At 43.1% G+C, this 27,774-nt stretch overlaps 2 protein-coding genes across 2 annotated transcripts; one reads left to right on the plus strand and one right to left on the minus strand.

Moving 5' to 3' along the window:
- Positions 1 to 400: 400 nt before the first annotated feature.
- Positions 401 to 27,573, minus strand: poc1a (POC1 centriolar protein A). The gene is made up of 11 exons (XM_076141114.1): positions 27,375 to 27,573; positions 23,384 to 23,468; positions 23,111 to 23,282; positions 22,827 to 23,006; positions 22,506 to 22,613; positions 22,130 to 22,245; positions 20,469 to 20,602; positions 17,565 to 17,633; positions 16,992 to 17,132; positions 8,064 to 8,315; positions 401 to 747 (listed from the first exon to the last, which is right to left on the minus strand). Exons 1-11 carry the CDS (start codon positions 27,387 to 27,389, stop codon positions 637 to 639), a joined length of 1,383 nt encoding a protein of 460 aa, XP_075997229.1. The 5' UTR covers positions 27,390 to 27,573; the 3' UTR covers positions 401 to 636.
- b9d2 (B9 domain containing 2) lies at positions 25,910 to 26,880 on the plus strand. The gene has a single exon (XM_076141195.1). It carries the CDS (start codon positions 26,200 to 26,202, stop codon positions 26,725 to 26,727), a length of 528 nt encoding a protein of 175 aa, XP_075997310.1. The 5' UTR covers positions 25,910 to 26,199; the 3' UTR covers positions 26,728 to 26,880.
- Positions 27,574 to 27,774: the final 201 nt, after the last annotated feature.

Raw genomic sequence — 27,774 nt, forward strand, 5'->3', positions numbered from 1 at the left:
ATACCACCACTGATATCTCTCAGCACTCATATCAGCCATCAGGACACACACACATTAGTCGTGGGGGTGAAACATGTGGCAGGTCGAGAATGTGCAGCTTCACTTTTACAGTAAACCACCATTTCAATCTGAAATGAAAGGAATGAAGTGGTTACAAAAGAATTATAACACTTCTGTTGAGGACAATGAAGACGGCAAAGTCGTGATTTCTGAGGCAGCTACTCAGGCTGGTTTGGACCAATCGGAGTGAGAAACGGCCTTGCAAAGAGCCAATGAGATCATCAAATTGGCAACGACTATGAAAACAAACCTCTATCACACTCACACACAGTACACAACACCGCACAGTGTGAAAGAGGAACCAGAGAGATTTTTAACCAAAATCATTTAAAGTCCGAGATCAGAGTGAAAAACATTTAATAAAAAAGTGCAAAAATAACTTAAGACATAGGGAATAGACAGTCTTAAATAACAAAGTCTGTACCCTCAATATGCATTTAAAGTACGATTCATAAAGGACTTCGGTTCATCCTCTTGCTTATTAACACGTGACCTTGTAAGAACAGTGTTAGATTGATTAAAAGTCACAAAAACACAAGTATAACCATAGCATGGACCTCTATGGCGTCACCATCTTCAGGCCTCCTCTCTTCTCCGGAGATGTAAACCGATCTCCACCTGGTTCTCCATGCACTCCTTCAGCTTGTCCTCCGTCAGTGTGAGTCGCTGCTCCAGGATGGACACCGTCTGGGAGACAGGAGCGAGACAGAGAGCGGAGACGAGACGCAAAAGAGAGAAGAGGGGAGGAAAATGGATAAGAGTGATGTCGGAGCATCTGTTTGGCGGTAATAACCGTGCAATGATTGTGTTTGTGTGTACAAAAGAGAGTTTAGATGTGTGTTTGAGACAGATGTGTGTAAACAGACAATTATCGTGGAGAAATCTGTTGCCTGAGCTGAAACACCGGCGTGTCTGTGTGTGGCAAGCGTGGCTCCTTATTCTCTATCTCACACTTGAATAAACACGCTCATGCACACATATGGCGAACGCGACAAAGATCCTTCCCTATAGAGGGCCGAACACGTGTGGGTAGTGAGATCACAGTGCAGAATACTCTTCCTCTGAGCACCGTGTCACCTACGCCTCTTGTTTACGAAGCCCCATATGTTATTATCCAGGGTTCCACAAAGAATCAGATTGACGGAAGGATACAAATTCATTTCCATTTGTGAAATGACACACATGGACCAGGACCTGCAGCGTTGTGTCAAGTTATTCAATATTGCTTTTAACAGATTTTTATAGAGAATATTGAGATTTTAAAAGTGACAGGGAAATCAAACGACGATTCGAATAGCATGACCCCAAATGAACTTCTCTACTTTGAATCTATTTGATTGAAGATGTGAAAACGCGGTGCCAATTGTCAGAGGACATTTCCAACGCGGGTAAAAACTGTCAGAACGCGAGAATACATGGCAAAGCAAAACACCAATTTCCATTTGATGTTGAAGTAAGAACTCTTCTGATTGCAGCAAATTGATCTCTGGGAGGCGACGTTAGATAACTCCCGCCTAAAACCATAATAGCTATTTAGATGAAGCAGAGTCTTCTGAGAACAGACACTATTGGAAACACTAAAGTGGCCACAGCTCCCAATAATTCCCAAACATACAATAATGTTTGATGAGCTGATGTTGCCTGGTGACAAACACAATCCCAGCCAGTAATCTTGGATAGTGGAGCCTGGCAGCAAGTATGAACGCTTGTTGCCAGGCGCTACAACAAGCTTCCATAATCGCAATCAGTGACAGCCATTTCCCCATCACGGGTCAACTAGTGTTAACCTGTAATCATATGGCTCCCCTGGTGCCAGTAAGTGTAATGAACCGACAGATACTGCAAGAGGTTCAATCCAAGAAGTGGTCACAAAGATGCAGAAAACAAGAAAAAAAAACACCAATGACTCAAAACAAGAGTCTGTCTCCAAAAATGGTCAAATAGGTTAAACACATCACTCAAAGGGTTATGAATGATATTGTAGACAGGTTTTCTCCGTGGGTAAACGCACTTGTGTTAGCAGAGCACACACAAAGAGCAACGGGGGTAATTATTAATGCAGTTATTCATCTTCACAGTGCTATATTTAGATCAAACTGCATAGCAGAAAATCAATTGAGGAGGATTCTCATCATGCATGTGGGCACTGTGGTTGTCTGACATAAGGTAAGAACCCTCAAGATACAGCATCCAAGAAAAACAAGCCTAATGAGATGATTCACAAGGCAGGAAAACATGGATTCTGGTCTCTGTGTGTGCTTTTATGGTTTACAGTACTTGTTAAACTTTCACCTTAGCTCTTTTTAAATTTCTGATCTCCCCCGTCAGACGTTATTCATTATAAGTCCATTAAAAACAGTAACTTCTCTACGCACTACTTAATGAGTTGACAGGATAGTTGCATCTCCAGCATTGCTCTCTCTTTCTCTCTCTCTCTCTCTCCCGACACAGATTAAGGCCATCAGGCAGGATTGTTAAAGATCTGATGCTAAATTAAGGACTGCAGCATACAGTATGTGTGAATGTTACTGTGATGCCAGAGTCGTGACAGCCACTTTGCACTAATGACTAATGGCTCATTAAAACCAAGAAAACAACAAGAGTGCTTCTCAAGAAAATCTAGACACAAAAGCGAGAGAGGGAGAGTGAGAGTGAGAGCGAGAGCGAGGGCATGACACGACACACCAAAACCTGGCATGTAAAAATAGTACATCAAAAATCTAAATAGTTCCATCAGAATAGCTGATTTTATTGAATTTGGTAACGGTGCTTGAGGCAAAGAGTAGCTCGGTCAAAGCAAAAATAACAAAACTTTCCATTTTCTTACTCCCATCCTGCAAAGACAGAAAGAGGCTCCAACCAGACGATGTAGCAAATATCAATCTAAAACCGTGCTTATTGGAGAAATCGTATACTAAACCTGCAGACACCTCTGTGACCTTTACTGATTCAATTATCCACTTTAATTAACCAGCTTACCGCCTGCATGTCAACATGTGATCAAAGCCACGACACCATTAGTACACGGATCCCGTTGTAGGCTGCACGGAATACGAATTGATTTGTGATTGCCTCCTGTGGTCTGTTGGATGACCTCACTGCTTGTGCTACGTGTACAAACACACACCCGGAAAGAAAAATGAAACAATCAATCATAAATATGACATACAGGGAACGAGAGAGGCTGTCAAATCTCTACAACTCCATCTCATAGCCCAACATACACTGAACACAACAAGTTGCACAGTGTGTGGGCGTGTGGTGTTTTCTTTTGGGTCATCAAACTAGATAACATCTCCTGCCATTTCATGCAGCACAGAGCAAAGGCTTGTGTTTCCTCTTTCTCGCCTTCTTTCTCCGCCGTCTCTCTTTTCTAGATCAATATAAACTCTGTTTATCTTGCCAACTTGATATGGCTACCCAGGCCTCGTCCTCGCTCTTGGGGTGTTTGTGTGCAATACTGCATACGTATGCGTATAAATGTGTGTGTGTATGTGTGTGTGTGTGTCCCCAGGCAGTGGCAACCCTATATGGGCCTATAGGTTTCATCTGGAGTGAAAATCAAATCTTTATGCCCCTAAAAATAGCACGAGCTGCTGCTATCTTTTCTTTCCAGAACACAATATGACCTCCATTGCTCTGAGCGGCACAGGACGACGCTGATGGCACCGAGTATGACCCACGTTAGGACCACACAGAAATGAGCTGATTGAATAAGCAAGCTGCAGTGTTTGATGAGCTTAGAAGTTTTAGTTGGTAGGTTTAAGTAAGAACAGAAGGCTACAATGACCAATGACGGCCATTTTGGATTGATGTCCAAACATTTCATCACAATTCTGTCACATCATTGTTACGTTTTCTTTGTGAATTCCGCCTAAACTACAGCTTGATAACAAAACTGCACGTGCTGTCAACCAGGGGCCTGTACTCTGAAGCCAGATTAGGGGGTTGGGTCGCTGACTTCAGCAACACAAACCTGTCTCTCTTCTGATTGCACTCTGTTGCCATGGTAATTTATGCTCCACAGCTAGCCCGAATTTGGCAAATTAAGTCAAATCAAACATTGTTTTCTCTCTGGCTGTATATAGAATCATAACAAAAATGGAAAATACAGACACTCAAACTCACTCGCTACTGAGTACACTGAGGTAAAACATATTAACTTGTGCATTTAAACTATTTGTAATTTTCCTCTCTGGCATCATTTGCAGCAGTGGTGTTGCTCTTTTCTGTCATTATAGCTTCATACACCTCCCATATTATCCTTTGCTCCTCTAATGTGAAACGTGTGAATAAGTGCCTGTTCCATCTGGTTCCAATAGGCTCGTCTTTGCAAACACCTTTTTATTGGAGAGTGCACGTCGCCGCATTCTGAAAGCCGGTGTGAACAAAGTGTGTTGATTACCAGCGTCGTGACACCGATTAAGTCTGGTTGCAGGGTTTTGATTAGGTCAAGTTAACTAACGCAAACAAAGGCCAGGGTCTCTAGATCACTATGTTACAGCTATGTACTGTATGTAGAGACAAAAGAAGAAGGGAACAATGAATCTCTCCCTCTGCTAAATAATGGAAAGATTGTTGACTAATTGTTAGATCCATTCTACCAACAATAAATCCAACTTTGTTTTGTTATGTGGTAATAGGAAAGAAGAACACAGAATTGGTTGCAATGTTTTCACAACATAATGGAATGTGTGCGTCTTCTTGCTATTTGGCGGTCACGCTCATTGAAGCCAGTTTAGTCGGCATACAAACATTTAGTTTTGAGGGAAACTAGTTTCATTCTAAATTCCTAAAACAGTCTGGCAAAGACGCAGTAATTCTTCAAAGAGCTCTCGTTTAGCGTGCGGTTTAGTGGCTTCTGAAAAAAAAAAAAAAAAAACTTACATCGCAGAAATTCATTGAATCTCCACAGAGAAACTGAGTTCAGTGCCACTGTTTCATTAAAAAAACCCATCCTCCTCTCATTTCTCCTAATGAGCCTTGCAGCTGTACTTATAGCTGCTGAAATAGGAATTCACTGGAACGACCCTTATCTATCTACATCTATTTTGAGACACACACACACACACACACACACACCCAGAGGAAGAGAGAGAGAGAGAGAGAGAGAGAGAGAGAGAGAGAGAGAGTTCGGGCAGGAAAAGGCTGTCCTCTGGCTGGGCACGTTGGTACTTTGGGGGAATTACAGAGCAGGTTGTGTATGGTTGTGTGTCATGCACTCTAGAGGGTCACTGAAAATGTCATTTTAAAACTAGAAGCACGAGTAGAAATATACTGGCATCACATAGAAGGTTCACAAGGAGCAACAGCAAGTACAGCTGGGTCTAATCGATGATCGAGGGAGGGGGGGGGCGACGTCTATGTGATTGTTGGAAAGGGAAACATAAGGCAGAGAGAGGATTCTTCATAATTAATATGGAGAATACGATGGTGAAACTTGTGCGTCCTGCCCAGTGTATGTGTGTGTGTGTGTGTGTGTGAGAGTGAGAGAGATATAGAGAGAGAGAGAGAGACAAAGCAGTCTGGGAATCGAAGCAGGCGGGGGACAGATAAAGTGAAAAGCAGCAAACACAGCAAACTGTGGCTTTGGAAGCTTCATCCTAATGCTGAATAATTCATCATCTCCACTCTCAGTCTCTTGGACTATTAGAGTTACAAAGAGCTGTAATAGTGAAAAATAATGCAGGGGGAAAGAAGAAGTATATAGTGCAGGGATAAATAATGTCACCGTCAGCCTAATCTCTGGAGAGAGGAGGTAATTTCAGCCTCTACATTAGCAAAAAATGAGCACAAATTAGAACACGGGTTTCGTTTCCTACTCACACACTGGATGCAGTGTGTGATACGAAGTAGATTGCAGAAGTAAACTGAGTCAAAAATGCCTTGAGTGTGTTTAACATGCCTCGTGTGCAGTTGCAGACTCTGTATTTTCGGGAAATAACACACATCATGGTTTACGCTGAGCTCTGTAAGCTAAGGAGAGCACGCCACAAGTATTCCTGTCTATATTAAGCAAAATCGGATTTTGTCTTTGAGGGGGGCCTCTGCTCCCCGTGGATGCCTTTGTTCATTTCTGGGCATTATACCGTAAACTATTTACATTTCCAGTGGTCGAAATGATGTTTTCCACAACGCAGATGTGAAGCGCTTCTAACATGTAGCAGATGGCCGCACTGTGCTGCAGGAAGCATTTCACAAAAGTAGCAGGACAAGGGAAAAAATAAATCACACATCACAGAATAACCTATGACCACCAGTGTTGTAGACAAATATCTAATAGCATCCTGAGTTGGGGGAAAATTCATGGGCGCAAACAGTCAATCATCGGAATACAGCTATTGGAAATCAATCTAAAAGTGTGACACGAGATGACAACAACAACAAGTTGTTTTGGCTGTAAAGAACAGGTGAAGTTGACATGAGAAAAATAAAAGAAATCAATGAATAAATGTTAGAATTATAGTGTGAACATTCCCACCTCCAAGTGTGACATTACTGGAAATCTCTGCTAAGCTACATAGAAAGAATAATGCAACAAATCGCTTCATATTGTTGTTCAAATGTTGCCGTTGCTGGTCAGGAATGAGCGTTTACCGTGTGGACGGCCAAAGTTTGGTCAGTAAAGAAACTTCCACACAGACCTAAATATGATTTTACTGTTACTATTGTTCTGAAGATGTAAGAGCTGATCTCAGTCGTGTGTCTTAATGCAGACAAACAGATGAGACTGGATACTGGACGCTGCAGGATAAAAGCGCTGAGGACCAGAAGGCAAAAACAGAAGCAGACGGTCCATCTGGTGTTGGTGGGCTGGAAAGGGAAAGGTTAGCTAGGTGCCTGGCTGCCCTGTTCCAAAATGAAGCGCTGCTGAAGGAAGGAAGGAAGGCAGAAAGGAGGGAAGGAAGGAAGGATGGAAGTTGCACACTATCGTAGCACTTCTTAGCTTTTCTTTTCTAACGCCCACCCACCATTTTTCTCTCTGTTGGACTGCATGTACAAAAGTGAGTGATTTTAAAAACACACTGCACTGCTATAGATACATGTTGCATAGAACAGCAACAATAGAAATCCAAAAGACCTGTTCAACAGCTGCAGCAACTTCATTTCATTCATTCAAGCTACAACAAAGTGTGGTGTATACAAAGGAAACCTTACATTGAGTTCCGTAAAGCCGACACAGAATCCCTCAATGACCTCAACTATGGAGCTTAAGAAATGCAGGCAAAGTAATAAAAACATAAAAGCTGATAATAACAAGCACATCTGCAGGTCTTTAGGGTTTGCTGTTCTCTTCTGTTTCTATCCACAACCTTATTTTAGTCCTGATCCTGCAAGCTCTGGTTTGGTCTGCTTCCAAACTGCGTCTGGCCCGCACCAGCTGCACGAGCAATCCATGGAGAGTGAGTGAATGCAGCCGAACCGAACCCAACAAGCATGTCGTAAATATACTGTACACGCGCGCTAGGCCTCTGCTTTAGATACACCTGCATACGGAATGAAACTTGAGAATATACAGTGTGTGTGCTGATATAACCGACGGGCCTCTCATTTACTTCATCCAAACCCGTCTGACTTCAAATTCAAACTTTTCAGAACAGTACATACAGTATGTCGGATGTAAAAGGAGCCCGACTGTCAAGGAGAGAGGAGTAATTTATGGCAAAGTGTCTGGGGCTGCTTGTAGCTGCCTCTAACAACTGTAGCAACCCACCTGTTTCTGCTGTGACACTAAACAGCGAGGGCTGTTTGTGCGCGAGTGCAGTTATACGTGGGTTGACGCTGGTTATTAAGGTTGGTGAATATGAACAGAACATGATGCTCCTTAGCATGCAAATGTACGTTTATGGAGAGCGGACCTATGCATTTGCCACTTCAGGGCATGCATGCATACCTGCGTAGCACTTATGTGCAGCAGCCCCCGTAACACCATCCCCTCACTGCAGGCTCGCAGGATAAAAAGAACACCTTGTTCTCACGGTGCGTGGGTGTGTTGTACATACCTGAGTGAGAATATCCAATTGACCTATGATGTGCTCCAGGGTGCTGGCTAAAGCAGGAGGCACTCCTCCATCTGGGGCCAGGGACTGTGCCTGAGGTTGAGGTTGTGTATGCTGATTCTCCACCTGCTGGGCGGGGGAGGGAGAGGTGTGGGGATGGGACGCCTTGCCGTGGCCGCCACTACGAGTATGGACCTGAGAGTGGGCAGCAGTCTTGGGATCCTTCTTGTTGAAATGTTCTCCCGGTTCGGAGGTCTAAAAACAAAAGGACAGAGGGAGAAGATAAAAACCTCTATTAAAAGGTTGTTGGTCATCTGCATATGGTGTGGTACACATTTCACTCATAGATTTCCCTTTAATGTCATCTTGATTTTACTGTTTCCGTCTCTTACTTCTCTCAACATAGAACCCACACAAACATACACGCACGCACGCACGCACACACACAGTCAGTCAGTCGGTCAGTCAGTCAGCCTATGTTGTGATTAATTCAGTGAGACAGAAGCACATGATCACATATCTCCTTCTCACATGACTAAAAGCTATACTTTTCTTCATATTTCTGTCTGTGGAGTGTTTGTCTGCGTGTGAAGAATCATGCCTCTTGAGTGTGCGTTCCTGTACTGTATGTGTGTATCTATCAAAATCTCTCAGCAAGACAACCGTTTCACTCGTCACCACCGCCAAAAAGGAAATGAATTCACACCCAACCTCATCATTCCTCGTTCTACAGACAGAGGCAATAAATACAACACACACTACGAGGGAGAGGCTTACCTGTGCCAAGTGTGAAGATAGGATGTGTTATAATGACAAACAATAATTCCCACATTTCTTAGGTTGTAGATAACGTATAGACAACTTTCAATCTAAAATTGTTAATGATATAAATGTCATTGCACCTGCTAGGATTTAAATGTTTAAGTGAGCAAAAAGCACCATGGACATGTTGCTTCTGTTAAACTCCACAAAAGAGAATCCTTTATGCCGATATCATTAATATCAACATTAACAATGCACAATTCTTGCAGAATGCCATTTCTGTAGGGATGCTGTTGACTGCCCGACAATAGACAATCTGCAACAGCTTTCTCCTATCAGGCAACTTTTCAAAGGCCTTGAAAACTGCAGTTGTTAAACCTCCTTAAAAAAATTGGAGTCTAGATCCTTCCATCACTAATAACTACAGGCCAATATCAAATCTACCCTTCATCAGGCGAATCGTTGTGAGAGATGTCTTCAAGCAACTTATTAAATTACTTCTCAACTGGTTGCTAAGGCAACTTCTAATTGGAATTTCGACCCCTTCCCAGCAATGAAACTATACTTATTAAAGTTCTTAATGATATTCAGCTTAACAGTGACAATACAGGTGTTATTAGATTGCATTCGACACTGTTGACAACTCAATACTTTTGGACATGAACTTTTGGTTCAAGTCATACCTATAAAAGAGGAACTAGAGACTAACAAAACTTGTTCTTGCCTTTATTACTAACAGGTTAGACTTTTGGACAAGGCTCTTTAGCCGCAGCATTCTGAACAAGCTGTAATTGCCTGAGTTCCAACAAAGACTAAAGAAATTGAACAAATGACACTCAATCCCTGCATTGGCTCCCAGTTTGTCAGAGAATCGATTTAAAAATACTGCTGCTCGTCTTTAAATCACTAAATGGTTTGGGCCAAAATACATCATTGAAATATGAACCCTCTGGATCGCTCTGGTCATCTTGAACCGGTCTGGTAACTGTCCCCAGAAACAAAACATGGAGAAGCAGCATGAAGAAGAAGAAGAAGAAGAAAAATGGACTGGATAGGTTAAGTTACTGGAGCAATAATTGTTGCTGTTTAGGACAGATTCACATGATGCTGAGGGTGAGTGACCAACTCTTGTTTGTCTTAAACCTTTGCATTAAAAATCCATCCGCTCATAAAGAAAACTAGTAGCAAGTGTAAATATGTAGCTATCCACATGCGCACAGACAGAAAGTCAAGGTTTTCCCTGCTGATCTAAATCTAGCATAGCCACCTAAGTGTTTTTCTCACTTGCATCAAAAGCTGAGAGAAACAAACAAAACAACACAAGCATCATGGGACAAGAGTTGCTGTAAAAAAAATGGTGAAATGAGAGACCGTGTAAGAGAGTGTGATGTTACTGCAAAGTCAACACATGTAGATGTTTTACACTGAGAAATCTGACCAGTGTTGACTACTGTGTTTGGCTTTTATGATTTGTTTGCCAAAGTGGAAGAGGAGAGGGAGATATTGGTGAAACGCCTCTCAATGGGGCCTCCAAAATCATAAAATACAGCTCAAATCCAAAGGCAAGAACATGCTGTAACTCCTCACCCCAGTTTGGTACCGCCGTTCCCTTACATGGGGCCAAGGAAAACCCTGATACTCCCTAGCGCGCGCGCACACACACACACACACACACACACACACACACACACACACACACACACACACACACACACACACACACACACACACACACACACACACACACACACACACACACACACACACACACACACACACACACACACACACACACACACACACACACACACACACACACACACACACACACACACACACACACACACACGCGCGCATGCAAACACAGGCGCACACACAGTTACCACCCTCCCAATGAATCACCTGGAGTGGAAAAACCAACAGTGGAAAATTTCCTGAGGCCCAAATTAAACTCTTAGTCTGACACAGCTAGCCATCAATACGCCATGCGAGCTGCATACAAAATCATTCATCACGCCAGACGCACACAGATAGGAACCCTCCCCCCCCCCCACACACACACACACAAACACAGGAACGAGAAAAGTGAACGCTGACGAGATGGGCCTTGTAAAGAGTCAGATATCAAAGTTCCTCATTTCCATCAGCCAAGTCCAACACCTCAAAACATAAAAGTCCGGTTATTTACAACCAATTATTTAAGAGTCTGTCAGGTGACGAACAAGAAGAACACGTGAGCGATAAAGTAACATACAGTGGGTTTAATCAAATAATGCTGACGGTCCCAAATAATGTAATAATGCATAGTTTCCCCCTGAGCCCCATAAACAGCTGGGGAAAACCCCGTTGGTAGATCTGCTTCAACACGCTGTGACAACGAACATCGGTCACTCTCAAGTCTTCTTAAATACCTGCTGAATCATCAGGATTGCTGTTCTGTTACTAAACCCGTACTCTAAAAATAACAAGCCTCATACTGATATCTGATATGTCATTAATGTGCAATGCAGGTGTGGTAATCTACCCGTCATCATTTCCAGGAATTGCTTTCAACAACACCCCAGCAAACTGTTGCACCCAGTTTTGTTTTACGGCCAGACAGAGAGCAACGGACCGAAGACTAAAGGATTTACAGTAGCGGTTGAAAGTATGGGTGCCAGTCATGACTTTAATCAGTAAGAAACATGACATGAAGCGCTGAATTCATTCCTTTCCTCTGTGGTAGATTCCCAATGTACTGTTCTTGTAACAGCATGCTAAGGACAGAAAGACACCTTTTTCCGTCACGTCTGAGGAAGTGACACCTAAATCCCATTGTAATATTTCACACTCGTGTTCCATTTTGCTGGAAACATTTCAACGAGATGTGTGATTGGATCGGTGAAGGCGTGTGTCATAATGCGACCGTTGGGTTTAGATACTTTCTCACCAATGCCTGACATTTCTTTTAACTGCAGTGGGGCAAAGCACTACTATTGATGCTTTAAGATGAATGAGCCTCTGCTGTGACTCAGCTCTCACTCGAAGAGACGAGTGTACAGCTTGGAGAATCTGCAGGAGAGGGTGTTTCTAATTAAACCCTTGTTCTAATGTTGCTCAGCTCACATCCCCACCTCTTCCCTCTGTCTCTCAATTACCAAGCTCTTTGCCCCTTAGGCTCACTCTCTCTTGTTTCTCTCCACATCCTTTTCTCTCTTGCGCACTCTCATCCCCTCATTTCCAACCCATCATTCTTTATCTTCTATTATTCAAGACGCTTTTACATGTCTTCATTTTCCGCCTCTTTCTCTCGAGCCCGACCTCTCTCTGTTTCTCCGTTTTGAGTGCAACTAGGATGAAAAGGTGTCGGCGTATCTCTGCCGCTCTAATGTTCTCTTTTCCGCGGTGTTGTACTTCTGCTCCCTCTCACAGTCTCGTTTGTTCCTTGCCTGCACTGTGCTCATGTTGTCTTGCGCTCTCACGTGCCCAGCCTCTTCTCCAACCTTTCGTTCTCTCTCTCTCTCTCCCCGTTTCGCTCTCGCTCCACTGCACCATTAGGCTCTCCTTTACTCCACGGCTATCTCGTCCTCAATGGTCCCTCGTCACCCCTGCCTTTCTTTCCCCTGCTTGCTCTCCATCCCCTGCTGTCAGATGCATTCAGTTCCTGCTTTCAGAACAATATCATCTGCCAATCTATACTAGCAGCATTTAGGTGAGAACACACACACACACACACACACACACACACACACACACACACACACACACACACACACACACACACACACACACACACACACACACACACACACACACACACACACACACACACACACACACACACACACACACACACACACACACACACACACACAATAACTGATACTGCAATCTACAAAACTCTGGGGTGTGGAGTACATCAGGGCTTCATGGATTGTCAGATTACTCAAACTGTTGTTGAATCTGTAATTACAGAATATCAGAGAAGTCTGGTGTGTGTGTGTGGTTACAGCATAGTTTTATTTATAGGATTTCAAGTTATATCATATTATATATTGTTCTATTGTTTTGACTCTCAGTTGAATGTATTGTATGCTGCTTTAAAGTAACAGAGTAGATGTGATATAGTCAAGCAGAAATAGAGTCGATTAGAAAAGTAAAGATTAGAGATAGATAAAGTGCTAGTGATGAAGAAGTTCTAATAGCTGCAGGCTCAGAGCCCCCCCCCCCCCCCTTCCTCCTTCTCCATCCTCATCCAAAGCCGATCCGAAGCAGTGCAGTGGTGTGTATTGAGCTGTGAAGGGAAGCCTGCTGCGAACGTGCAGCTCGTCTGTCTGCACACGTGAGCAGGAGAGAGACCCAGATGTGAAGCCAGAGATGAGAAGGAGGAGAAGAGGGGGGGGTGGATAGGGAGATTAGGGGGAATGTGATCAGAGAGGGCTGATCTTCCCGTCAGCAATGGTTGGCACTAATGCACACATACACATTGATGCATCTATTCTCTCACACACCCAAACAGTGGGAAATAAAGATTGGTTCAGCTGTGTTAAACAGAGAAGCAGCCTGACTGAACCACACATATTCTCAATCCTCAGATGGAACGAGCTCATTTTCATGCTCGCTTACTGTGAATAACAAATAGACCGACATGTTCCTGGTGTAGCGCCGATCGCTGAGAAATTATGAGTGAGCTTCGCATCCAAGTACATTCAGGGGATCAGCATATCAAATTAGCTACTTATGAAATCCCCGCGGAGTTGATTCTGAGAGGGCAACAGCCGTGGACAGCCTTTGCCTCTGTATGAATAAACAAGCATTACTGTCTCATTAGTCAATTTCTTCCAGGTAAAATGAATTTAACTAATGGCTGTATTCTGTGATAATGGATGACACATTAAGACTAGATGGGCGTAAATCCCAGCTCACATTAGGTGATTTAAACGCTGGTGAGTCTAAATCTGAGAGTTGGATTTCAGACACAGTAACTGGGAGTACTGGGAGTCACACCACTTAACAGCAAGATGCACGGATAAAGTGTCTATCTGAGCAGGATTTCATGCCACTTGTACTTATTACTTTCATGTTCCTGTATTTGAAGAGATAACGTCTCAGATTGAACACGATGCTACTCTGCTATGAAATGAGGCGTCTTGAGTGGTACATCTTGTAAATCATGGCTACAGATGATTGATTGATGCCACTGATCGCAACTATGTTCTGTAGATAGTTCATGAGTTCAGCTTGTTCTGCATTTCACCATGTATTGGTTCCTACAACTTATCCTACTGCTCTTCATTCAGTGCATAGCTGATATCAAAGTCATAACAAGCAGGTGAACATTCTTTAGGGGGATTATGTGATTCCCAATTTCGCCTAAACACCGACACTGCACCCACAATAACGATACACTGCTCTACAATAACCATACACTGGGTATTACTGCTATAAAAAATGACATTAGGTGCTGTACATGAACAGCTATTTTGGTTGTTACCTTTCAAAGTTGGGTGATTTTTCCTCAAGGCTGCAATGGGATTTCCTTTCAGAATACGCAGTGTCTAGTCTGATGAGAAACTACAGTTTTGTAAACAGGCTTGTAATAATCACATTTTGTGAATCTCTTTAATTAGGCAGCAGTCAGGCTTAAGGACACCAGTGGCAGCCGTGCTTTATGTTCCTTTTCATGGCTGCTTTCTGAAAGAACATCCTGTTTTTTTTACACTCTGCCTTTGTACGCATCAATTTGACAAACAACCAATTACGCTGAAAATAAATCACTTTATCCTCGCACGCAGGAACAGCGTTTATCATATCAGAGTACACTTCCCTGCTCTGTCCTAGTAGGAAGAAAATTTGCACCGTTATGTTTGCCGATAACGTGTTTCTCTTCGCTCCTTGCTCTGAAGCGACACGTGTGTGAGACTTGAGGGACTTTATGACAGATGAAGAACCTGAATTAATAATTAAGTATGGGCGGATAAATAATGAATGAAAAGGATGATCTAGAAGGCGGGCACTTTCAGGTACATCTGACAATCAGTTCTTTACAGTGAATGCAACTACTTGTACAATAATTCATAAAAACAACATGAAAGACATTTAGGGCTTTGAAACTTTAGCTATTTTCTCAATGGGCTTAAAAACACTCGTCCACTTCTGAGATCCTTTGCTGCTGCAGATCTCTTGCCATTGAGCACACAGAGTGAAAACAGGTCATTTAAGTACTCTCCCTTTCAGACCCTTTCCTGAAGAAGAATGCTCTGCTCCGATTGGTCAGCTGCATCAGGCCTGAACTCGCAAACAAAACAGCTGTGTGTAAGATTGCGAAGTGTTTGGAATGGAGCCTAAACTTCATCCTTCTCCTTCCTAACTGCTGCAACCGGCCTGCCTTCACATCCTCTCCCACCTGAGACAGACATAATTGACAATCAAGGTAGCAAATGTGTCAAATTGTTGTATTACTCGATTACACCAGTAGAAGTGCTTTAGTCACATGCCATTTTTCACAGAACTCTCTCAAGATTAAAAATACTGAATGATGAAAAAAAAAAGGTGATCCATCTGCATCTGCTCCTTCTGCTCTGATTAAAAAGGATAAGGAGCCAAATCAAACAACCTATCTTGCATCAAGTTTCTCAGTCAGGAAAATGTGAAAAATATCTCTTCTGTCAGCCCTGAAGCATCAGACGCCATTGGCGAGGACTGAATTTTCCAATGAAAGGCTTCGATGGGTTCAATAGGAACAGGACTTCACAGAAGAAGAGAATGTAGTTCTTACAGCAATGATTTATTTTAATGCCTTCCAGCTACCCATTTCCAAATTATTGTTGGAGACACATGTGTAATAATGCCTGTCAAGTGGAGGACTAATTAGAATCCATTTACAAGCCTGAAACGTGGCATCAGGAGAAAGCCAGAGTCCCGCCAACAGGCCAAAAAGATCTGAGAGGCATCAGGATATGAAAATCCACACAAGTCCTCTGTTCATTTTGATGGGATGTTAGAAATGACCACCCTTCTGTATGCAGCCGACTTTTGTAAGAGCAGAGGCTGAAGAAAATTACTATTTTAGTGGGCCTAACATATTATAGGTCCTGCTCTTTGAGACGGCCTATAGAAAGTAAATGCAAGGCAGCATCACTGTCGATCAGAGGCTTCAGCACGGCGATCAATAAGAGAAAGCAGAGACTCAGGTGGAGTGAGGTCACATACTGTATTGGTCGGAGCCAAACTGAATCATCATCTGGGCATGATGGTGCTTTGGCATGGTATGCTTGCTCGTGCATGTGTGTGTGTTTATGTAGACCTTGGATTTGCCCTTGATGTACAGTAAGTAACACTGCAGTAGTCAAAAGTTGAAATCCAAACCGAGCCTGTGACACTCTGTACCCCTGTGTGTGCACGCGCCTCTGGGTGTGTAGGTAAGTGTGTGTGTCTGTGTTTGTGTGTGTGTGTGTGTGTGTGCCCTAGGTCTTTAAATATTTAAACACCCCTAATGGCTACTCTGCTCTTTATACCTCTGTTTGTTTCTAATCATTTTCCTGTAGGTCCCTTCCCCATCTTTACTCTTTGTGTCTCCATTTGTGCTCTTGCTCCTCCTGTTTGTGGTTACTGTGCTTCTGATCGGAGGACACAGTAGCAGACAGACAGATGTAGCATTCGGCTGAAAATCTAACCATTGCTACATTCGTACTGGATGATTGGGTCGGTGTATATTTGAGAATGTACATTGGTAGAATCTGACATTTTGATTAACTTGTTAAAGAGTAGCAAAACTCTATACCAAAGCATAGAAGCAGGAATAAGTAGGTATTCCTCTCCCTGCATGTGAGAAATTAATTTCCCTTTGGGCCAAGCTGAAGAGATCAAAGGAAAGATATATACTGAAGAGATAAAGCCATCCACAGTAGCAACACACACTAACAGTGTGAGCACGTGTGCTTCTATCGTACATAGGTTCACATACTGTATGTTTACAAGTACTTGTGCAGGTGACCCCTCTACCCTTCTTTCACAAATCGTGTTTCTTTGACAAATGTTTACAACTACCTTTGAATGTATCTATAATTCATGTGTGGGTGTGTGCATGTACTGTATATCTAAGCAAGTACACACCTTGCTGACATGAATATCTAATATTTCAACCGATATGGAATCGGCAAAGTTGATTTCTTTTGTGTTTGCACTTACCCGACAGTGGAGCGCAGAGCCGTTGGCGATAAAGGGGATTGATCTGGCTGGTGGACCCTGCAGGCTGGACGGTGTGTTACGTTGCGGTCTGACAGCATCGCCACTCTCGCCACAGTCAAAATTGCTCTTCCACACCATAACCTGTGGGTTGGAAAGAAATTTTGGTTATTCAGAAAGTCTCAGGAACCACCATTCTCATGAATACAGTTCTGTTTTTCTTTAGTTGAATTGCATATAAATCAACATTAGATTAGATTAGATTAGATTCAACTTTATTGTCATTGAGCAGAGTACAGGTAGAAGCCAATGGAATGCAGTAACATATGTAGATTTCTTAGGATCAGAATAAGGCCATGAGGCCATGAAACTATTTGTAAAGTCTATATATAATGTGTTATATTCAACAAAATAAAAAGGACATCAGAAGTTGTGCTGCTTTTTATTGCCCATCCGTGAAGATGCAACTAGGAAAGCAACAACAACTTCAGCGGTCGAACACACAGTTTGTTAAATGACTTGGATTGGATATATCGGATATTTGCAGACATTGGACATTCTGAGCGTTGGCATTACCTGCTCATCAGAACCTCCTGAGGCAAAGTGCTCCCCTGTCCGAGAGAAGGTCACACAGGTTACTGGACCCTGAGGACAGAGAAACAGAGAGAGCGGCGACAAGGTCAACATTAGATCATTTGCTATTTTTATTCACATGAAGCTACTGTGCTTTTGTGACTCATCATTAGAAATAATACACAATTCACACACACCGACCTCTAAAAGGATGCCTGACCTGTCCTGACCTGGCAGTGGCAGTGCCAGCAGGACTGCTGCATCAGCTCAGGATGACTGGGTACCACAGCTCAGACAGATGTCCCTAGGACAGTGTGCTGTTTCACTTAAAGTAGTGGTGAAATGGACGTCCATACCATCAAATATTAGAGAATCAGGAAGCTTTGCCATGTTTAAAACCAGACACTAACTTCAGCTCAGGTCAGCTCAAACATGTGGTTTGCGGTTGTCTTTGACCACCTGCCCAGTCAATACTTATTGCCCTGGGCACTGTGACGGTGTTAAAAGTGTGGATGAAGAAGAGAACAAACAAAAGAAAGGAAAAGACACAGGCAGGGAGGCTAGCAGGGGGAAAAAAACAAGAGCCGTGTCCTGCGGCTAGCACCCAGACAGGCTGGTTTGGGTGAGGAATGGTTTCCCAGAAGCACCTGGGAGAAGCAGACAGTGTCACTATGGCAACACAGCGGCCTGACAGACAGCATGTTCTGTCTCTGCTCTGACTAATGCCTGCTGCCAGGCTGGCACTTGCCATGGCCAGACACACACACACACACACACACACACACACACACACACACACACACACACACACACACACACACACACACACACACACACACACACACACACACACACACACACACACACACACACACACACACACACACACACACACACACACACACACACACACACACACACACACACACACACACACACACACACACACACACACACTTTATGTACTGATAAATGAACATGGGTTACAGAAAGACAGACCCCACATGTTCCTCTCCACATGAGAACAAAAACAATTAGATGCTTGTACTGATTTCAAATTGTGCAGTCGTGTTAACGCTTTCAAATATGCCCCTTAAGGCAATTATACATAATTATAATGCTCTCAACTCCAACAATATACAGTATATATATATATATATATATATATATACACACACACACACAGTATATATATACTGTATACTATATATATATATAAATGAATACAGTCAGTGGGCCACCCTGCCAGGCAATAAGTCGTGTGTGTAAGTGTCAGGAGATAGATCGATAGAGAGGTAGAGAGATCCCAGTCAAATACATGTGATCATGCATATTGTTTTGTTCAAGCTATTCACTCCATCTCACTACCGTTAATAGCAACACATTTATCAAATATGTGTGTTTGAGTACCATCTTGCAATAACAGCTGCCATCTATTCAAATTAGGGCTGGGGTATATAGAAGACATCTCACAACCAACTTCTCCATTGTGGGCGTGTTAAAGGAGGAAAATAGTCCTCAACATCAAAAGATGAAGGCATGTTTTAACTGTAGAATCAAGTCTCTCTCAAACTTATATCCCACTCCAATATCCATCTTCAAGCAGAAAGACTATGAGGACAATTGCCTAAAAGACAATTTCATGGAATCTTTGAAAGATGAAGCACTTTTTCTTTGATCAGGTGGCAGACATCGAGGCAGATAGTCAAATTAATCTGAATTAGCATTATTTTACAAGCCAGGTAAGATCTTGCTGGGGTTAGATAAACAAAACCTTTGCCAGCTCCACCACCACAAACACTGCACAAACACACTCATTGACAAGAGCACATTACACGGGGCGAGCACACACAAGCTACAAGCTGAACAGATGGGAGTCTCTCCCATCTTTAGCTATGCAACTGTAGAGACAATTAACACCCTGAGCTCTCCCGGCATTAACAGATTGGTGGAGGCACAACTGGGACCAAGGGAATAAAAACAGACACAGAGACGTGTCTGGAGGAGATGAAGTTTAGAGGTGTGAAGAGAGAAAATTGTTTTTTTAATATTCACAAAGAGAACATTTTTGGAGAGGAGCTGGACTGAAACACAGGTGATACAGAGAGGAAGACGAGCAGCGTGAAGCAATGTGCAGAGGGACTGTGGTGCTGGCCAGCCGCCAATCTCCACAACTAGACAGGAAGCCAAATGATATGCTGTTTAAATAAATACAGTCAGTCGGCCACCCGGCCAGCCAATAAGTCAGTGTGTAAGATGGCCAGTCAGCCAAAAGTGTCAGTGTAGATGAAGAAGAAAAGGAGGAGGTACAGTGTGTAACTGAAAGAACAAATAGAGGAGGAGAGCGGAGCAAATAACAACCCTGATAATAATGGGAGCAGTGCTACAGTGCAGACAAGAGTGGGGGGACACACAGAAAAGAGTGTTAAAGGTCATAGAAGACAGCAACCAAACAAAAAGGAGGAGGAAGAGGAGGAGAGGATCCAGAGGGACAGAGGCAGAAACATTCTTTTTCCTTCCAACAACCCTGAAGTGAGTCATCATGAGTGGGCCGCCTGCTCGCCTGGCAAGTACGAAAATACACTGTGTACAAAAAAAGGCATCGTACAAACACAGAAACACACACTTCACAAAAATCAAACAGGCACAAAAGGAGAAACCAAACACTCTCAAAGATCATGTACACATCAACAGTCCACACACACACACACACTCTCAAACTCAGGAACAACAAACCGATTACATCCATGACTCCGTAAACTGCGCATAAAGCACATGCCTGCGGGGTATCTGAACAGTTATCAAACAGTGTGTGTGTGTGTGTGTGTGTGTGTGTGTGTGTGTGTGTGTGTGTGTGTGTGTGTGTGTGTATGTGTGCGTGTGCGTGTGCGTGGTTTGTCTGACTACCTGGTGTCCATGTAGTGTATACAGTAGCTTGCCCTCTACAAGGTCCAGTATCTTCATTGTCGAATCGTTGGACGCAGTGATGAGGAAGTTGCCGGACGAATGGAAAGACAAACAGTTCACCACGCCACTGTGAACTGAAACATGAAAACACACACAAATTTTTTAGATGGCTAAAAGAGGCATTTGATTATTGTCATTGAAATGATTATGTATCCATCTGCCAAATAGCAGAAAAACACATAGATCATTATTACAATTGATATATAAAGAGCTCTGTGTCTTGCTCGAGGACACAGGGTAGGAGAAAGGCAGCTGCTGGCTAAGGTGTGTTTGAATCTGGGTGCTCTACTACAGTCTCAATTACAGGTGGAGACGCATCTCTAGCCTATGACATCTCCCGTGCTGCTGCAGAACTCAAGGATGCCATCGCGTCAACTCCACATTGGCAAAACGTCCTCAGACTTCAGTTAATTTGTCTGTAGCTGGGTTGTACTGAGACGAAATGAGCGGAGCAGACATTCGACAAGTGACATGGTCCCTCTGCTGGCCGCCACATGCTACGACATGAGGTTGTACGCTGATTGTACTGGATCCAGAAAGATTGTGCCCCTTACTGTGCAGCTGACCTCATCACCCTACAGCAGATGGCTGAAAACAACCAACTAATTAACACACCAGCATGTATGTGTATCTGAAGCTGACAGGGCTTTTAATGCATACAGTATGTCAGTGTGTGCAGCTTTTTTTTTAGATGTCTTCAATCACAGGTTAGGTTTGAGTATCTTACTGACGTGGCTCATAGTTCACATGGTGTGAAACTGCTAAATCACATGTAAAATGTTTAATCTCTTCTTTTCCTTTTCCTTGTGAGAGGCAATTGCATTTTAAGAGAAGAGAAGAGAAGAGAAGAGAAGAGAAGAGAAGAGAAGAGAAGAGAAGAGAAGAGAAGAGAAGAGAAGAGAAGAGAAAAAAAGAGAAGAGAAGAGAAGAGAAGAGAAGAGAAGAGAAGAGAAGAGAAGAGACGAGACGAGAAGAGAAGAGAAGAGAAGAGAAGAGAAGAGCTTTTATCTGTAAGCTCAATCTGCTCAGACAGATATGATTATCCATTATAATATCTCAAAACTGAAATCTATATAAGAGGACAGATTAGAACAATCAGACTGAGTGGTAGCCTGTGACAAAAGGCATGAAGTGATGGCTTGAGTATTGATTTAGATAACTACCTGCATTTATCTTGCAGTTATTTCAACAATCTACCGGACTGCTCAATGGTAACTTTCACTGCATTTAAAGGTTGGGCTTTACTTCAGCAGTGCTGCACACACCAGCGGGAGTGGAAGGCACAGAACCCTGAGTGATTACAATCCCTGCTATTCTAGTCTAATTCAGAGATATCCTGCATGTTTGCCCGGCAACTGCTACACAGCAAACGACTCAATGATTATTCTACATTAAAAAGGTATGAATGTGCAGTTTTGTTAAACTCTATATTAAATTCCTCTGTGGATTGCACCAGTGGAGCCCATAGACCGTCTGTAACAAAATACAAAAAGCACTCATAGCAAATGATGTGTTTGCTGAACAGATGACATCATCTAAGATCCTTAGTGTCAGCTAAACATTCCACAGGACTGTGTGTGTGTGTGGTGAGGTGTCTTTACCCTGGTAGTGCTGTAGCATCTTGTGGGACCTGATGTCCCATAACTTGACCGAGTTGTCAGTACAAGCTGCAGCGATGATTGTTCCGCTCGGATGGAAGTCCACATGGGTTGCATAACTTGGGAAAAAGAGATTAAAATAACATTTGGAAAGAGTGTTAGTTCTATTATTTGAGACACTAAAGAAAACGACTGATTATTACACATTTTAGAACATTTGCTTGCAGCTTTTAGGCTGGTAAAGAGTTTGCAAGTAGAGGTTCAGTATCACTTGTGTACATTATGACAGGAGGGTACATGAATATTGTGGCAAAATTGTATACACATCAAAACATTTCTAGCAAATTTCCTATGCATCTTTCTGGTTTAAAGTGCTTACCCAGCATGTTCATAAAAGGAATGAATACAATCTCTGCTGTTCTTGTCCCACAACTTTATAGTCTTGTCGTCGCTGGAAGACACAATCAACCGATCGTCTGGAGAAAACCTGCAAGAGTTGCAATGAAGATTCTAAATCAAAAACAAGCCACAAACCAGCTTCAATATTCCTAATGATGCCCACTTAGTAAAGTTGTGAAAATGTTAAGTGTGTTGGGTATTTAAGGGGTTATTTGCATAGGTATGTAAATAGTAGAATCGAATAATACTGTGTGATCTACTGTCATGTGTAGTGAGAAATGTGTGCATGTATGTTTCGTACTTGGCACAGCGGACCCAGTTGATGTGCTGGTTGAGAGAGAAGAGGAACTTCTGCCTGTGGACTGTCCACACTTTGACAGTCTTGTCGTCAGAGGCTGTAACCAGATTCTGTCCATCACCAGAAAAATTAACGCAGCGCACAGTTGCCGTGTGAGCCTTGAACACGGTCGAATCTGCCTTCCTACACACAGACGCACACATTAAAACTGTTACAACCTGTGTAGTGGCAGCACACATAGGAGCACATGCACTAAAACAAAACTGAATGTGATATCCTACACTCACATGTTGGGCACCCAAAGGCGCACAGTCTTGTCTCTGGACGCAGAGGCCACCAGGTGGCCTGATGGAGAGAAATGGACCGAAGTGACAGCGTCTTTGTGTCCATCAAAGCGATAAGCTCGCATCTGAGGTTTTGTGTTCCAGATCATCACGCAAGAGTCCATGGAGCCTGTGGCTGGATGAGGGGGAGGGATATGAGATTTAGCAGGACATAGACATGACCAAACAGGAGTAAACGCACAAAAAACACAAAGAGAAGTAGCGAAAGGCGTTTACCTATCTGTTTCATGTTACAGCTGAAGTCCGCACTCGTCACAGTTTCCCTGTGACCCTTGAAATGTCTTTCTAGCGTTGGATCAGACTATGGAAAGACAGAAACAGAGATTGGTTACAGCAACAACACATAATGCATGTTCACTTATAGGGCCACAAACTGATTCTCATGATATGCAATAATCTCCATTTTCAAAGACATCCGAAAAAATAATTATGCCCTGATACATCTGCTTGGGACATGTACAAAAGTACACTTTTCTTGCACTTAGATGTAATACAAAGCGTAGACTTTGGGGTACTGCTCACCCTCCTCTGATCCTGCAGACACATGGGATAGAAGGATCTTTAGCTCAGTGAATGTAAGGAAAGCAGGGGGCCCAGACGGTATACCAGGGAGAGTGATCAGAGACTGCGCCCACCAGCTTGCAGAGGTATTCACAGACATTTTCAATCTGTCACCGTCTCCAGGCCACCATACCCACCTGCCTCAAGTCTGCCGTAATCATCCCAGTGCCCAAACAGAGTAACATCACCTGTTTGAATGATTACAGACCAGTAGCAATTACTCCCATCATCACAAAATGTTGTGAAAAAGTGGTCCTAAAACACATTAAATCCAGTCTCCCTGCCAACTTCGACCAGCATCAATACGCCTACAGAGCACACCAATCCACAGAGGACGCCATTGCCCTTACCCTCCACACAGCACTCACGCACCTTGACAAGAATGGGACATATGTGAGAATACTTTTTATCGACTACAGCTCGGCCTTTAATACCATCATTCCCAGCAGGCTGGTCAACAAACTGCTTGGCCTTGGTTTCGATAGCTCCCTCTATATGTGGATTAAAGACTTTCTTTCCAACCGCACACAGACAGTCAAATTTGGTTCACAGCTTTCTCCCAGTCTTACCACCAGCACTGGGGCACCGCAGGGCTGTGTCCTCAGTCCAATGCTGTATTCACTCGACACCTTTGACTGTATTTCCACACACCCAACTAACACAATTATCAAATTTGCAGACGACACAACAGTGGTGGGACTCATTTCAAACAACAATGAAACCCACTACCGTAACAAGCTGGCAGACTGGTGCATGGACAACAACCTCACACTCAACATTAAAAAGACAAAAGAACTCATCATTGACTTCAGGAGACACCATGAGGACCACAGTCCTCTTGTCATCAAGGGGAGGGTTCGCTGCTTCAAGTTCCTGGGGACTTACATTATTGAAGACCTCAATTGGACTGTGAACACCTCGGCCCTTGTCAAAAAGGCGCAGCAGCGACTCCATTTCCTCCGCACACTGAAAAAGAACCACCTGTCTGCAGAGCTGCTCAGAGCCTTCTACCAATGCTGTATAGAAAGTGTCCTAACATACTGTCTGACAGCTTGGTATGCAAACTGCACTGAGGCAGATCGCCAAAAACTCAAAAGGACTCGTCTCTGCAGGGCCAACACCATCCTGAAAGATGCATCCCAACCTTGTAACTCCCTGTTCTGTCTGTTACCCTCTGGAAGGCGATACAGATCACTGAACACGCCCTGCACCACCAGACTGAAAAACAGCTTCTTTGTAAGGGCCACAAGTGAACTCAACAAAATCAAACATTAGGCAAATTAGTACCCCAAAAGTCAATTGCAATATTGGGACACATTGGGCATCTTAAGCTATGATGTCATGTGATGTCATATGGGGAATGGGACATGTGACGTCATATGGGGTTTGATGTTGTGATGTTGTGATGTCATATGTGATGTCATGTGGGATGTCATGGGATGTCATGGGATGTCATATGTGATGTCATGTGATGTCATGATGTCATATGGGATGTCGAGACATGTCATATGAGACATCTTGAGCTATAGGACTACTTATGTTTTAATGTATGAATGGAACTGTGTGTTTGTATTTATTATTTATCATTTATTTATAGTTTATTGCTGTTATTTATTACTGTTCAAAGATTCAGGCACAAATGCATTTCGTTGTATTATCATATACAATGACAATAAAAGCTATTCTATTCTATCATAGTTCCTTGTGTTCCTAATGTTTTATTTTTATGTTTTCTAGCTACATATTTGCCTACCCACTAATACCTGATATGATATATAATTTCATAAACATTACTCTTTTAAATTACATTGTATCAAAAAAGGTAAGGGCAAGGTAATGTTGTAAACGTCATTAAACAAGGTAGCGCTGACGACGACGTGTGTATGGACAATTTTGTCCCAACTTTAGACTCTCAGGGGACAATCCCTACAACAACCCTCACAACTCAAACATCACGGTGTATATGTTTATTTACAAATAATGATAATAATTATCAATTTTAACCATGTTGACAACTACAGTATGTGGCTAGAAATGAACAACACGTGAATTGAAAGCACGTTCGGCGTAGGGGTTGCCTGGGAGGTCACACTGAGGATACATCCCATGACGCAGCCCAAGGATAACGCTGCGTGATGACGACGGACGTAACACCTACACAACTTTGCCCTACATGTTGACTTTCGGGTGACCACACGCTATACAACCCCCACAAATCAGATATTTTTCAGAAGATGTTTTATTGGAAATTCTGATTTTACCGGCAAATACAGTTGGACTGTTTTACTGGAAACAAATAACACACGGATTACACGTATGTTACCAGGGCGCCTTGCCTGGTAGACCACACTGAGGGCATTCATTTCTCTAAATTCAAGAAAGGCTGTGTTACCAGGGAGACCAGTGCCGCGTTGCTACGCCTTGCTAGCTGTTGAGTTTTGGATTTTTTTTGTGCCGCGTTTTTTAATGACATGGCAGAGCTGCACATCATCGGGCAGATCGTCGGGGCCAGCGGCTTCCCTCACAGTAGCTTGTTTTGCAAATGGGGGGTACACACGGGAGGTGCATGGCGGCTTCTGTCTGGCCTGAGGGAGGGTCAGACTCAAGTCGATATACCCCAAACGGGAGACATGGCCTACTGGAGTCACCCGATTGATCTGCACTACGCGACAAAAGGCATCCAAGGCTGGCCGAAGCTTCACCTTCAAGTGTGGCACCAGGACTCCTTCGGGCGATGCCAGTTGTACGGCTACGGCTACAGCCACGTCCCCTCCAGCCCCGGACATCACCGCATTACCTGCGTGACTTGGAGACCGATAGGCTCCTGGCAAGAACAAGTTTCGCAAATGTTTGTGGGCGGAGGTCCCCAGCTCCGTAGCCCAGATCTGATCTACAACGGGGCGGACAGATACAGACTGCACACCGAAGCCATGGGGACTGTGGAGCTGGAGCTCGGTATCGTCATGAGATATTTCGACAAATATGGCGTCGAAAGCTAAAGTTATGGCTGTGGCTAGGTTTATGCCTGCCACAGTCAAATGAAAAGACTTGTCCACATTGAACGCATATATTTGCAGGCTGAGGCTTAACTCCCATTCAGTACGATTTTATACCTTTTTCTCTAATACTGCGTTTTTACATAGTATTTTTACGCATCTGATAATAAAGTTTCATATTTTGAAAAAAATGAAGTTCGTTTCTTTTTGGTTTATTGTACTACATAAACTGCACCAGCTACGGTGGTCAGCAATTTGGTAAGGCGTTCACTGATTACAAACCTTTGTGATTTATTCCGTATTCATTAAATGCAACATGCCCTATGCACATTATTATACTATTTATCAACTTTTTCTAAATCGCACTTTTAAAAAGAACAGGAGTTGGGTTGAAAATGACTAAACAGCCCCCTCTTCCGACGGAAAACCGCTGTTAAGGTAGACGCCAACGCCATAACAGTACAGTAACCACTGTTGTATATATTATAAATAGTTCTAGGGTTGCATATGATTATGATACGAATATACTGAGTGATTCTCTACGCTCGTCATGTGCAGGGTATTTACATGTTTCTAAACATTCCGTTCACCGTTTACTATCGAATCACGAACGTGAAACCAACTTCAGCTGCATCTGTATTGAAACTCACCAGTGTAGAAGTCATCTTTCCTGTCGATGAAAGCGACGTTGTTGTTCTTAACGTAAACCCCTCAAAGTTGACCGTACAACGCGTTTGTATTTCTGTGAGATTTACCAAATGCTGACTAGCTATTGGTTTGCTGTTGCTGCTTGTAGCACAACAGCTCGTTAGTTGGTTCGGTTTACGCGCCTGAATCGAGCGCTGCGTCTGCTCGCTGTCCTTAAAGGGACAGTACAGTGTTACGCTCACTAAGGTTTCTAACAAACACATTGCTATGCTCTAAATGCCAACTCTATATCATAATTTCATTAATAAAACAGTGTCATATAATTTATCTGATTGTTTTGAGGATTTGTACATTCAATAGGTTATTAAAAATGTATTTGCGTTTTAGTTTTTACCAACAGGT

The sequence above is a fragment of the Genypterus blacodes genome, unplaced genomic scaffold (genome assembly GCF_046128005.1).
Source record: "Genypterus blacodes isolate CSIRO-AG114 ecotype Tasmania unplaced genomic scaffold, CSIRO-AGI_Gbla_v1 ptg000017l_1, whole genome shotgun sequence".
Taxonomy (NCBI): domain Eukaryota; kingdom Metazoa; phylum Chordata; class Actinopteri; order Ophidiiformes; family Ophidiidae; genus Genypterus; species Genypterus blacodes.